This window comes from Rosa chinensis, chromosome 7 (assembly GCF_002994745.2).
Source record: "Rosa chinensis cultivar Old Blush chromosome 7, RchiOBHm-V2, whole genome shotgun sequence".
Taxonomy (NCBI): Eukaryota; Viridiplantae; Streptophyta; class Magnoliopsida; order Rosales; family Rosaceae; genus Rosa; species Rosa chinensis.
Window position 1 is genome coordinate 4114316 of NC_037094.1, and position 13709 is coordinate 4128024.

Genomic DNA, 13709 nt, shown 5'->3' on the forward strand with positions numbered 1-13709 from the left:
CAAGCCTCGCTCGGCCTTAATCCTGCTGCAGCGTCGACGTCCGCTTGTGATTGGGCCTATAGACACACACACACACAATCTTTCTATGCTAAGAAGGTCCGTTCCTTAGCTAAGGAACAGACTTCCATATTTTAACCACTTTTTGATCACATATTCACATGTTAACCATTCAGTTTTTAAGTCCTAATGTATAGATCATTTCTGCAAATTTTCAGCCAAATTGATGATCGTTAAGGTGTCGAACTCGATTAAATCAATGAATGAACCGAATTTGTCCAACCTGAACCGTTCATGTTCATAATTGTAAATTGCAATTTTGGATCATCAATTTGGCTGACAATTTGCAGAAGTGATCTATACATTAGGACCTAAAAACTGAATGGTTAAGATGTGAATATGTGATCAAAAAGTGGTCAAAATATGGAAATCCGTTCTTTAGCTGAGAAACAGATAGTCTTTCTATGCTAAGAAAATCTAAGGATTCCCTTGAATAGACTTACTTTTTTATCTCATGTCCACATCTTAACCGTTCAGTTTTTAGGTATACATGAGTAGATCATCTCTACAAATTTTCAGCCAAATTGATAATCATTAAGGCATTCAAACTGTGATTTACAATTATGAACACAAACAATTCAGGCTGGACAAATTCGGTTCATTCATTCATTTAATCTAGTTTGATACCTTAACGATCATCAATTTGGCTCAAAATTTGTAGAAGTAATCTATGCATTAGGACATAAAAACTGAATGGTATATATGTGGATATGAGATCGAAAAATGAGTCTATTCAAAGAAATCCTTAGATTTTAAAATCTAAAAAGGTCTTTAGCATAGAAAGATTGTGTGTGTGTGTGTGTGTATAGATATATATAGGGCCTTTCCACTAAGCGATCCCCTTTTTTGGTATTTTCTAGGGATAGGGCATTAGACCAACTTTTCTATCACATTTCGGCATCTCAGCCATTCAGTTTTTAGGTCCTAATATGTAGATTATTTCTGCAAATTTTCAGTCAAATCGGTGATCGCTAAGGTATCAAACTAGATTAAATCAATGGACGAACCAAATATGTCAAACTTGAACCGTTCATACTTACAATTTTAAATCACCTTTTTGAATGCCTTAACGATCACTGATTTGGCTGAAAATTTGCAGAAATGATCTATACATTAGGACCTAAAAACTGAACGGTTGAGCTACCAAAATGTGATAAAAAAAAGTTGGTATAATGCACTATCCCTAGAAAATACCAAAAAACAGGATCACTCACTAGAAATACTATATATATATATACACACACACACACACACACACAGAGGATCAGAAACGGTGCGACTCTTGAGCTTCTTCTTGCCAGTGGACTCGTCAGCTACCAGTTTGCAATCCACCTTGATCGGGCTTGAAGTTTCAGGTGAGGTCACTGCCCATAACCTTTAACCTCGATCTCCTTGACCTTCATCTTCATGGTGAAGCAGTCCGGGACGCCCTTGGTCTCTGTCTGGCAAGAGCCGCGCCGCTGTCGGCGCTTGATCGCTAAGAAAGCATGGATGTCCGCACTTTTGGGGCACTGTGGATGTCCGCCTCATAATGGGCATGTATATATATATATATATATATATATATATTTGTGTGTGTGTGTTATAGTACTGGAATGTTGGCCATATGGCCCATATCTATTGTCAATTTTGTGTAATTTTAATTCCATTAGAGATTATAACTTCACTTATGATCTTATTACAAGTACTTAAATTTATCGTTAATGTTGTAACTTTAGTTCAATTAGATGTATAATGAATGACAAAGTGGTGTTAGTTCAGTGGTTAGAGCACCCACTACCTATGTACGCAGTCATGGGTTCGAGTCACCATGGGGGCAGGAGTGAAACTATTTGATCCTCTTTAAAAGTCACAAATAATAATAATAATAATAAATGTATAATGGATGAACGACATACATTGTTTGATACAAATCAAAACATATCCAAACTAGACTTTTGACACGCTTCAATTCATTTCAGACTAGTTGAGAATGATTTTGATCTATTTCACGACCTATTAGAAGTAGAAGTATTCCAGTCAGATCCTCCCACACCAAGCATCAAGTCATGCATCATCGTTTCCCCTCACCCAATGAGGTCTTAGTATTCCAAGTTTCCAACAAAGGTAAACTGATCTCTTGCCGCAGTGCACAAACCCGAAGGCCCCTTGAATATGTTGGCCACAAATTGATGGGAGTTGAGACTCAGATGGTAGAGATGGAGGTTTCATTCTATGTCACTCGACCAACCTTGCCACATCGGATGATTGTGTATTCTCGATTATTGATAAAATAAAATAAAAAAGATAAGTGTAGTGTTTTGGTTTTATTCTTTTTTCGTCTTTAGTTTTTTGTTTTAGTTTTTAACCCGACTTTCCGAAAGTCAATGAAGATTAGCATGGATGACAAGACACTTAATTGAGTAGAACTCTCACCCAAGTTTGAGCGCCAACATGCACAAGTCTCTCATTGGTATGTTGCGGAGTATTGGGCGGGATCCATGAGACGCTAGTGAAGGTGTCGGCTTCTGGAGAGTAATGGGCGGGATCCATGCGACCCAAATGTTTAATTGGGTTCTTGTGAGTGAGAGGTGGTTCGTAAATTGTAATGTTCCTGATCTGAACATGTGAGATTGCCTCCCCACGTCCAACTACCAGACCAAAAAAGAAAAAAAGAAAGTAAAAAAAAACGCGATCCTCCGAAAAGATTGTACGAATATTTGGTGCTACCTAGGCCGTTTAGCCAGTCGATGACACGCGGTTAGGTTTGGGTGGCGTCCTCACTCCGCGAAAAATAACGAGCCGACGTCGTTTCATCCTCATTGCACGTATCAAGAAGCGTCATCGCATATAAGCCCAAAAAGGTCTTTCTCGCTCACACACACACATTTCCTCTTCTACGAGAGACTGAAACCGCACCGGAGCTCGCCCTCGTTATTCTTCGGATCCGAACATCCACCTCCTCTAGGGTTAGGGTTTCGAGTAATCGATCACCGCCAATCTCAAAGCAATGGCCATGGCTGTTCTCAGACGAGAAGGGAGGCGTTTCGCCATCTCCCCCAATCCAATCGCCGCCGTCCGATCCTCCATCTTCCCCGCCGAGTACGTTCTCATTCAAATCTGCTCTTTTGTGGTTGCATTTTGCATTCTTATTCGTTCCATGTTATTGATGAATTTTGTGGAAGACTGAAATTGTGATTCAAAACGCTAAGATTAGAGAACCAGCCGTTTTCAGCTTTAGGTTTTCGAAATAGTTCAACTGTAGATAACAACGGTAGTGCAAAGTGTTGGGTGAATCTGGCTATTTGAGAAATGCAAAACGCCACGACTATGAATGAAATGATACAATTGAGCACCGAAAATTATAGTCTGACTACTTAGGGTAATGTTGAGTTATAAGATAGCTGTGGATGTTTGGATAGTCATGTTTGCAACTGTGCATCCGTTCCTAAGTTTGCGTTTGGCTGTCGATGGTGATTTACACATCAATCATTTTGTTAAATTTTTTGCCACTGTTTATCATTGCGTCTGCGCTTAATATAACTATTATCTTTTGGTTTGGGTTGGCAGGGAGCAGGCCCCTCTGGGAGTACGCTCAATTTCAACTCAAATCGGTATGAACCATTGCCATCAATTAGTTAATGTTTTTACCTGTTGTGATAAACTTTTGGTTTCACTTCCTTTTAATAAAGACCAATGATAATGTGGTTTTTTCGTACTGTATACAGTGAGAAACCGGATGAAGAGTGTTAAGAGTATCCAAAAAATTACAAAGGCAATGAAGATGGTTGCAGCCTCAAAGCTGCGAGCAATTCAATCCAAAGCTGAAAATTCTCGTGGCCTGTGGCAGCCTTTCACAGCACTTCTTGGCGACACCCCCAGTAAGTTTACCAGCATAATATATGCTGTTCAAGCTTTGTTTTTTACTTTTAGTCTCTGTCATTTATTACCTAGCATTTAAATTTTGTCATTGATAGCTGTTAGTTCAAATTGGCTAACACTGGTGATGAGTGCACCAACATTTCCTTTTGGTTAATGTCTTAATGGATACTTTTACTATTGCCAAGTCGTAGCTCCTCTGGAACTCAAAATTACTCTACTATTCTATGCCTTGTATGTTTCATATATCTGTTTATTCATATTGATATCATCTTAAGTTTTCCTCATTATGTATTTCTCTGTTCCCATGCTAGGTGTCGAAGTTAAGAAGGATGTTATTGTTACCATCTCTTCAGACAAAGGTTTATGTGGTGGAATCAACTCTACTTCAGTCAAAATAAGCAAGGCATTGAACAAGTTGAATGCTGGTATTTCTTGGAAGCCACAAAGCTGATGTTAGTCTTTTGATCTTTCCAAATTATGTACGCATTAATGCCATTTCTTCTTTTTTTGACTGTCCTAGGTCCTGACAAAGAAACAAAATATGTAATTTTGGGGGAAAAAGCAAAAGCTCAATTGATTCGTGACTCAAAGAAGGACATTGAGCTAAACATAACTGAGTTGCAGAAGAATCCTTTGAACTACGCCCAGGTTAGCACTTTTTGTTCCTTGCTTTTATTCCTTATTGATTAAGAGAAATAAGTTTTGTCTTATGGTTTCAGCTACGCATGCTAGTATATGTATTTTTTTTCTTCTGCCAAATGGCAGTCTGTAACTTTTATATTATATGAAGAGCATCTGACATTTGAGTCATAGAGGGGAGCCAGTAAAAATCTGATAGTAAGTCAACCTTTGGATTTCATTGAGGCCTCTTCTAACTTTTAGTTCAAGTTAGTGACATGAGTTTCATTGTCTGAGTTCCATGCATTAGCTTAGGTTTTTACTTTAAGCCCCTCAAACACTGAATTGTTTGTTGTTCATACTTTAAATGGTGAAGTGGAATTATACTGATGTGTGTTAAACTTTGACTAGTTCTTGCAATCATTCTAAGTGTGTACTTTTTGTCCTTTCAGGTATCTGTCATAGCTGACGACATTTTAAAAAATGTTGAATACGATGCTTTGAGAGTTGTCTTCAACAAATTTCAGTCAGTCGTCGCATTTCTGCCAACTGTTTCTACTGTATTATCTCCAGAGGTAATAATAATGCTTCAATTCTATAAATGCACATTTTACCCACCGTCTCATGTTTAAATTTCTGGTAAGTGAATAATTGATTTCAAATGTTTACATAGGTTGTGGAGAAAGAGTCTGAAGCTGGTGGAAAGCTTGGTGACCTAGATTCGTATGAGGTTGAAGGTGGCGAGACAAAGTCAGAAATTCTACAGAATCTGACAGAGTTCCAATTTTCTTGTGTAAGTCCTTCCTTTGTATTTCCCTAGGTAGTTGGGATTGGATCATTGTCATGTGCCACACTTGTATTGTTATTTATTATAGTGCAAATCATTATCAATACCCTGACCTGATTGGACAGTTCACTTCAAATTGCATTGATTTGATGATGTTAGATTTTTTATTTTTCTGGTTGCTTAAATTGCTGGATAGCAGCTCTAAAGAGAATCCTGTTCAACTGTTTTCTGGCAGAAATATATGTAGTCCATCATGGAAGGACTTCAGTGTGGTTGAACTTGAACACTTTCTACTAAACATTGAACATCCAAATCATTAATTTTGGTTTTCTCTGGGAGCTGATACTGTATTCCCTTGGGCCAGTGATAACTGTTTTTTCATACTCTGTCATGGAAGCAATTCCTTTGGGTGCATGTAAAAGGCGAAACGCTGTCACGTTGGGGATTTTCTGTTACTGAATTTGTTTTCTTGCTCATATTCATACAGAAGAATTTCATATTTTGAACAGGTCTTGTTCAATGGGGTGTTGGAGAATGCTTGCAGTGAGCAAGGAGCCAGGATGTCTGCCATGGACAGCTCAAGCAGAAATGCCGGAGAGATGCTTGATCGCCTCACACTCTCTTACAACAGGTCTCTTTCTTACCCCTCCCAATACAATTGCATGCGCGCGCACACGCGTATCCGATGACCCTAATTTTTTGTGTATAAAGATAATTTTCTTGTTTGGTCTTATCTAGTTAGTTAGATTACTTTCTTTTGGTATTGGCTATTTCTTTAGTATAGACTTATTTTGTTACTTTTTAGATGTTCCTTTCCTGTTTAAGGTTTAAATGACTGATCTTGGTTGTTACTGTGATTATCTGTTATAGAACCCGTCAAGCATCTATCACCACAGAATTGATCGAGATTATATCTGGAGCATCAGCACTGGAGGGCTAGTTTATCTGATGGTGACGAAATAAAAACTGTGGTTTGAAGTTTAAAGATGTTACCTTTGAGAGTCATTTTGTTATTCTAATAATTACTCCAGTGTCAAATTCTGGGCACTAAAATTGTACTAGTGATCAGTTAAATTAATGTTTCTGGGATTCCTTTCCCTTTTTTTGAGTTCCGCACCTGAGAAATCCATCTCAAGATATTGAGGATTGTACAAATTGTATCGGTTCATTTGTGATAAAGTTTTATTTTTGTTGGCCATCTTTGTTTTCTAACGGATACCATTTTGTCGGGTGCTCAAAGAGATTTTTGTGTGTGGGTATGTCCATTGTAACAATGTCTTTTTGACACAGTAGTGATGCCGGTGTTTCATACGTGCAGGGGCATCAACATCTTTCCTAAAACTTCATTTTCATTAAGGCTTGGATTCTTATCATTTCTGATTAAGAAAAAGCCATGGATTCATGTACCATGAGTTGGGGTTGCTGTGAAAGAAAAATGTTCAAACAACAACGGAGCTTAATAATTACAGTTCTTTCTGTGATTAGTTTTGGGTTCTTAGGAGATTGAGTTGACAATGGCCAAAGTTCGACCATATATTTTGTCCAAAGTTTCCGTGGGTACGAAAGAGAAAGAGAACCACATTCTGGGAGGTTTTGATTCATCGCATTTTTAGTAGGGGCCGTAACCATTTATCCAATTTTAGTCTAAAAATTGTCTACTTGTTCCACTAAGAGTTTTTTAACCTCATTTACCAAATCTAACATCTATTGACAGTATTGCCCTCATACTCTCTCTCTCTCTCTCTCTCTCTCTCTCTCTCTCATCCCAGACACTCTCTCTCAATGGACCAAGTGAATCACACCCAAACCCACGCCGGAATCCGAATCGGACTCACTGGCCACCACCGTCGGCTATCTGGTCCGCGCCGAGTTCTCTTTCCTCCAAGTCTGCGACCTTCGCTCACTCCTCAATTTCCTTTGATCCGTCGCAAAGTCTGACTCCATCATCAACCTATCTGTTCCAAACCCAATCTATTCTGGAGCTTCAAGGTCCGGCGATTTCACACCTGTAATTTCACAGTTCCAGTCGATCCGAGAGCAATCGCAGGTGTCTTCGTCCCCAGTCAAGCCGATCGCAATCGCCAGCGTCGTCTGTCCCCTAATAAAGAAAAAAGATTATTGCCCCCCAATAATATGTCTATTGGGGGGGCAATAATCATTGGGCTGTTTATTAAAGCACACTAATCTGTTAATGATAGAAACTGGTGATTTTTGGGGTGGTCTATTGGGGGGCAATAGACAGATTATTGCCCCCCAATAATTTCTTAACTGTGGTTAATTAATCACTGAAATTAGAGTTTTGATAAGACCTTATGTTGTTTTGAGTTTATTAAAGTACAATAATCTGTCAATGATAGAAACTGGTGATTTTTGGGGTGATCTATTGGGAGGCAATAGACAGATTATCCCCCCCCCCAAAAAAAAATAATGTTTTAACTGTGGTTCATTTATTACAGGTCCTTTCAACAAATTGCTGCTAGATTCATTAACCAAAATAATTAGGTTTATTGGGGGTCATAAAAAGTTTGTTGCCCCCCCCCCCCCACCCCCAAATATTTTTTTTTGAAATCTAACTGTTTTAGAACAAACAGAAGCAACAAATACGAAACGAAACTAAGATCAAAGTCAAAAAACCAGTTCAAACTTAACTCGAAGCTCAAATTCACCAAAATCAGTTCGAAGTTAACAAAGCAATTCAAAACTAACACAATGTACACAAAAAGACCTAGAAATTCAAATCAAACAAATTACACCGAGCTAAAATAAAAAATTTAGAGATTGATGAAGAAAAGAATCAAACCGCGATGAAGGAGGAATACAAACAAGAGCTTGATCTCTGTCTATGGTGATAATCACAGCACAGCTCCTCTCTCTATCTAGTAATCGCAGAGCTTCTCTCTCTAGAAATCGCAGAGCTCATCTCTTCGGAAATCACACCATTTCTCTCTCTTCTCGAAATCGCAGAGCTCCTCTCTCTCTCTCTCTCTCTTCTCTCTCTCTCTCTCTCTCTCTCTCTCTCTCTCTCTCTCTCTCTCTCGAATTTGCAGAGCTCGTCTCACTCCAGAAATTGCACCGCTCCTCTCTCTCTCTAAAATGGCAGAGCTTCTCTCTCTATAATCGGGGAGTTTCTCTCTCTAAGTCTCTTTCTGTTTCAATTTTCAGCTTTGAAAATTAAAAAAGGGCAAAACAATCCAAAAATATGAAGAAAACAGGTCCACTCTTAGAGTTTTGGGCTAGTGGAGTTTAAAAATAAAAACCGTTGTGTGAGTGGGTAATCTCTTAGAGTGGGTAATCTCTATAATCGGGGAGTTTCTCTCTCTAAGTCTCTTTCTGTTTCAATTTTCAGCTTTGAAAATTAAAAAAGGGCAAAACAATCCAAAAATATGAAGAAAACAGGTCCACTCTTAGAGTTTTGGGCTAGTGGAGTTTAAAAATAAAAACCGTTGTGTGAGTGGGTAATCTCTTAGAGTGTTTGGGTAAATGAGGTTAATTAACCCCAAAATTGGGTAAATGATCATTTTCCCTTTTAGTTTGTGGATTTGGTACAGGACTACAGATACAATAGAGATTTCTGTTGCAACTAAATGTCTAATCCTGTTAATAATTCTCCTTGTGAAATACAAATCTTGTGGAAGTTTTGGTCGAAAATTTGGTACACATTCCCTCCAACTCGTTTGCTAAGGTTGATGCGCCACAGTAGAAAACCCCTGTCCAAGAAAAAACCCAAATTTTCAATTAGCATATAGCAGTGATCAATCGACATAAATTTCTTTCTGTTTTCCGAGAGTTTCTCACCAATCCGTGCTCTTCTGTGTTTACATGCCAATTTTGAGAAGATGCTGGACCAGTTTGGCCGGGCAAAATGTGTTCTTACCTGAAAATTTCGTCACAAATAAGATCAAAATGCTTTCCTAGATAAACCTTCACTTAGTGAGGCAAAGAGTATAGTGTATAGATACCCCAAATGCACCATACTAACCAATTGATGAGTGATATAGAAAGAAAGGGTTTGTGATGCAGTACTTACCGGAGTCCGGGAAACAAAGTCAATCCCATTTTTGGCATAATGCAATGCTTGTATTGCACTTATTAGAACTGAGCGCGCATCTCCCTCTTCATACACAGAAGTTAAGAAATTGTGCATCTCTACAACAGACTAAGGGACGATCACCACAAGTTATTAGCATGCACATTGCAGACTGGTAAACCTTACTTCATCAATGAACAGTTGCAATGAAAGTATAACCTTTGCAGCCCTGTACCTGCTTTTCGCTTGAGTTTGATATTTCCTTCATGATGTCTCTAAACCATTCAAAGGAGCTTTGTTCCCTTGTGACCCAAAAAAGATAGGCTTTTAGTGGAGACTTTCTTGAGCTGCATTCTCTGCAACCAGACTATTTCAAATATAGCAATCAGAAGGATTTTTGAGTAGCCAGCTTGAAATCAATTTTCTCAAGTGAAAAACAAAACTAAGAACCATACATGATGATCACAATGTGATGACTTTTGAGCACCATTGACAATATCTTTGAGGATGCCAATGAAAGGTGTAGCGCCTATGCCTAGACCGATTAGAACAATGATATCATACTTGATATGGTCTTGGGAAGCAGCACCATAAGGCCCATCAATGTGTACTTTGGGGTAACTGTTAAGTCCAGATAATGTTGCCTGCAAAGTTTCATAAGAAAAACTGAACTGAGATTTGGAATTTATTCTTCTCATTCATTTTGTTCTCACAATTTTCCACTTTACCTCTTGGAAAAGACTGTATATTTGGTAACTCCAGTCCCCAGAAGTTCTAATATGCACACTTAGGTAGTCATCTTCTGGTCCTGATGTTAACGAAAACGGGTGCCTGAAATGAGAAAAGAACATGGTAAAGAGTATATTACATTGCTTATCTTTAATTGTAAAGCTGATGAATATTTGGTTGGAGAAAAGTAACGCGCTTACCATTCAAATGGTGAAATCTGAGGGCATTGAATGAATATGTACATGCCACTCAGGTACTTGAAACCTTTTGGTTTGTGCAATTTGAGGGACACAACTTTTCCAGGATGAATACTTGCCTGCACAAAAGGAAGTAAGACAAAACTTTAAACTTATTCCTTCAAATTAACAAGGATGATGATGATATATATTGGCATCTTACCTTCAACATTTCCACCTCATAAAATCCTGATCTCATGGCTCGAAATACTCGTTCTCCAGTATATAACAGAACTGGAATGGCAATGTACATCCACGTCTGCTCAAGCACATTGTTAGCATCACGACATTTTATGAAGTTAATATTCCACATACATGGGGACTAATCGAAAGGCTTACCGTTTTCTCATTTACGTTGTTTGTAAGGAAGAGGAATATAGAGTGAAAAATGAGCAATGCATATACAGGTATGAACAAGTGATGTGAGTACCAAAAGGTATTGTATCCTGTGACATTCCGGACAGACTTAGGCAGTGAAGGTGACCCCCGGCGTGGCCATGTTGTTGCAAGTGAGAATGCTATGGCCATTAGTATTACCATACCAATCCCTGATGCCACTTCCTTTGTGGACAATATTTCAAAGTATGATGGTTGATGGTACCCGAATTGGGCAGCTATTGTTTGCCTGAAGATTACATGATCTGAATCACTAATTCTTGGTAAATCACAGGTTAGGTGACAACCACCATGTAGGATAACTCCTACTGCTATCCCTCCTGCGATGAGCTATACGTAGAGAAAGTTATCATCTGTGTTAGTAATAGCTCAAAAAATTTCCTGTGGAGGAAGTTTTCTACTATTAGAGCTAAGCTATGACAATGAGCAACATTACCTTGTGGAAGTTGATAGTGTCATTGAATGGAATGATCGAGTTGACTGAACGATTCCTTCGGAGCCATGTAATTGTATTACGACATACAGGGAGGAGAATTAGAGCCATGTTGAATTTAAGGGTTTCAGCAGCACCTTTGGCAGAGGATAGGCAGTACCCCATTACTTGAAAAGCTGCTCTATGCCTATATTGCAGAAATTTCCAAGTGAACAGTGCACTACATATGGTCAACCACAACAAAACTATCCATGCTCGTCGCCAATAAGATCGAAACAAAATTTCTATCCTGGAATTTGGCTCCTGAACTCGGTCAAAATTGTGATACGGATCATGTCTGATTGACAAGTGATTATTTGAGAAGGAGGCCTTTGATAAGCTCACTTTAAAAAGAGTCTCAAATTGGGGAAGCTGCAAGATAGTCACAAACCTTCAGAAGTCAATATTATATCCTTTTGTTTTTCTAAGAATCCATTTGACATTATTGAATGATACCTCAATGTAGCCTCTTTTTTCAGTGTCAAGCAGCTCCATGACTAAAGCAGCATAGTCTTCTGCTTCCTCAGGTGTCAAAAATAACTTATTTGTAGTAGCACTTAGTATAATAGTCTGAAAAAATCATAACATTCCAAGTAAACCAGGAAGCATCAGCACAAAATTGATGCCAAAAAATTTGAAGTATAACTCAAAATTATGAAGTATTCACTATCATAAGAGGTGCTAGCTAAAGGTCTGCTTTTCATGACAGTACACAGTTACCTGCTTAATATCTATCTCAGTCATTCTTCCTTCCATGTTTCTGTCACACCTGAAAAAGAAATACAAAAATTTAGAAAATGGATTTATTATTCTTGCAAATAGGATATAAAACATTATAATATAAAGGATCATTACAAGTCAAAGAAAATCTGCATCCTTGAATTGAAGCAAGGGTCAGTCATACGACACCAGTAACTGTGCAGTTCATCTTTCCTCATACAAAAATTGCAATCCTTGCTTTTCCTTAGAGCCCTTAATAGCTGATTAGCAAACTCTTGCGACTGTTTCATCCCTACCAAAAATCGAAGTTATATAAAAAGAAGGAAAATGGAGCACAAAATCGATCAATAATATTGATGAAGGAGCTAGCTAAATATTCTCAAAGAAAAATATAGATAATGTATCATTATCATAAGTAGTAATATACCAGTCACTTGTACATGTATGCATAGGCTCCTCATTTTGTATCAGAAACCTTAAATATTAATATAAGTTTGCTCACCTATGCACAAACCAAAATCAGACCATTTTATAACTGGATCAATTTGGCAATGTGTGATGGCAAGCCGGTCAAACCGGTCCTCTACATCCTCCCACCTCATCCCACCATTGGCAGTGAGGTCCATAAATCTCAGCAATTCAGTATCTGACCTGGGAGTGGATGCCTTCTCCTGGTTCACAGCTTGCAGTGGTTCTGTTTTATCGGATTCAGTCCAAACCGGAGAGAAAGAAAGCGGCATAGTGTTATCATTAGTACTGCAAGATGATGAAGATGACAGTGATAGCGAAGATGGTTGTGGCTCCATTGATGGATACTTGGTGATCAAGTTTTCATGGGAAGAAAGAAATGTGGTTTGTGATCAATGTAGGTACTTATTGGGTTTTCCAGCTGCAAAAATCTTTCATTCTTCTCTTCTTCTAATTACTATGAAGGAGAAGGTAGACAGTAAAATAGCAATTTGTTTTCTTTGAGAGGTACAATAATTAAGCAAGCGAGGTTTTTGTTCTTTCTTGGAGTTGGGTGGGAAACTGAAGCAATAAGCTAAGAGATAGAGGTTTTGTTAGGGGTTGATATACTAATTAGGAACAGAAAGGAAGTGAGAGCAGGTAGAGTAGCTAGCTAAGCTTGAAGACAAGAAAGCTAAACCTGTAGACAAGAAATCATGGAAATGAAAAGGTTGTGATGTGAATAAGAGGTTATATCAATATTTCTCAACAGCTAAAACCAAAAGAAGCTCACACCTTGACATGTCTCACCATGCAAGAAAAAGGGTGTGGAGATGAGTATGTGTTGTTAAGTGTCGTGCACCCAACATCAACTTTTGCTGCAAAGCTATATGTAAGAATAAGGCAATTGATAGAGAATTCTACCTCTTGCATAACAGAAGCCAAGTTGAATCTGCTAAGTTTGTTCAGAAATCACATCAAGCTTACTATTAGTAAGGTGGTGAAAAAGAGTCAATTTTTCGTTTAAACGTATCTCTAGCTTCATATGTCAAGATATACCTCATATTTGACCTGTGTGTAAAGAACATATTTAGAAATAATTATTTGGTAGCACTTTGCAAAAAAAAAAAAAAAAATTGTAATTGGGTTTAGGAGATTCCCAAGTTTAAGGTTAGTTATACAAAACCAAATCCCTTTGTAAATTGCCTGAAAAAGTTAAATTATCTAAAAGTAGGACTTTTAATTTCATTTGGACAAATAAGTCAAGAGTATTTGCCAGTTGTGGAAGTTGGTGAGTTGGGTTGGTGAGTCACATATCCTCACGTAAATTTTTTTTTTTTTTTTGATTCAAGGAAAGTT

At 38.1% G+C, this 13709-nt stretch overlaps 2 protein-coding genes across 3 annotated transcripts; one reads left to right on the plus strand and one right to left on the minus strand.

The window, feature by feature from the left end:
- Positions 1-2895: 2895 nt before the first annotated feature.
- On the plus strand, positions 2896-6521 carry LOC112180017 (ATP synthase subunit gamma, mitochondrial). Its single transcript, XM_024318507.2, has 9 exons — positions 2896-3138; positions 3607-3650; positions 3765-3917; positions 4230-4343; positions 4439-4566; positions 4989-5111; positions 5210-5329; positions 5833-5954; positions 6194-6521. Exons 1-9 carry the CDS (start codon positions 3047-3049, stop codon positions 6261-6263), a joined length of 966 nt encoding a protein of 321 aa, XP_024174275.1. The 5' UTR covers positions 2896-3046; the 3' UTR covers positions 6264-6521.
- A 2205-nt stretch (positions 6522-8726) lies between these two features.
- Positions 8727-12919, minus strand: LOC112180016 (respiratory burst oxidase homolog protein A). Of its 2 annotated transcripts, XM_024318506.2 has the most exons (14): positions 12406-12919; positions 12039-12195; positions 11904-11952; positions 11640-11753; positions 11148-11555; positions 10655-11041; positions 10479-10574; positions 10280-10395; positions 10079-10181; positions 9806-9994; positions 9586-9717; positions 9351-9479; positions 9119-9197; positions 8727-9030 (listed from the first exon to the last, which is right to left on the minus strand). In XM_024318506.2, exons 1-14 carry the CDS (start codon positions 12707-12709, stop codon positions 8921-8923), a joined length of 2373 nt encoding a protein of 790 aa, XP_024174274.1. In that variant the 5' UTR covers positions 12710-12919; the 3' UTR covers positions 8727-8920. The 2 variants fall into 2 exon arrangements, with proteins under 2 accessions (XP_024174274.1, XP_040368002.1); XM_040512068.1 differs by lacking the exons at positions 8727-9030; positions 9119-9197 and having other exon boundaries at positions 9352-9479; positions 9586-9706.
- Between the last annotated feature and the right edge of the window lie 790 nt (positions 12920-13709).

Excerpts from the sequence above, each read along its gene's own strand:
- LOC112180017 (XM_024318507.2), top strand. The coding sequence starts at position 3,047 with ATGGCCATGGCTGTTCTCAGACGAGAAGGGAGGCGTTTCGCCATCTCC. Across the intron at positions 5,112-5,209 it reads CTACTGTATTATCTCCAGAG|GTTGTGGAGAAAGAGTCTGA; the intron begins GTAATAATAATG and ends ATGTTTACATAG. Across the intron at positions 5,955-6,193 it reads CTCACACTCTCTTACAACAG|AACCCGTCAAGCATCTATCA; the intron begins GTCTCTTTCTTA and ends TATCTGTTATAG.
- LOC112180016 (XM_024318506.2), bottom strand. The coding sequence starts at position 12,709 with ATGGAGCCACAACCATCTTCGCTATCACTGTCATCTTCATCATCTTGC. Across the intron at positions 11,556-11,639 it reads AAAAAAGAGGCTACATTGAG|CTTCCCCAATTTGAGACTCT; the intron begins GTATCATTCAAT and ends ACTATCTTGCAG. Across the intron at positions 10,396-10,478 it reads ATGAGGTGGAAATGTTGAAG|GCAAGTATTCATCCTGGAAA; the intron begins GTAAGATGCCAA and ends CCTTTTGTGCAG.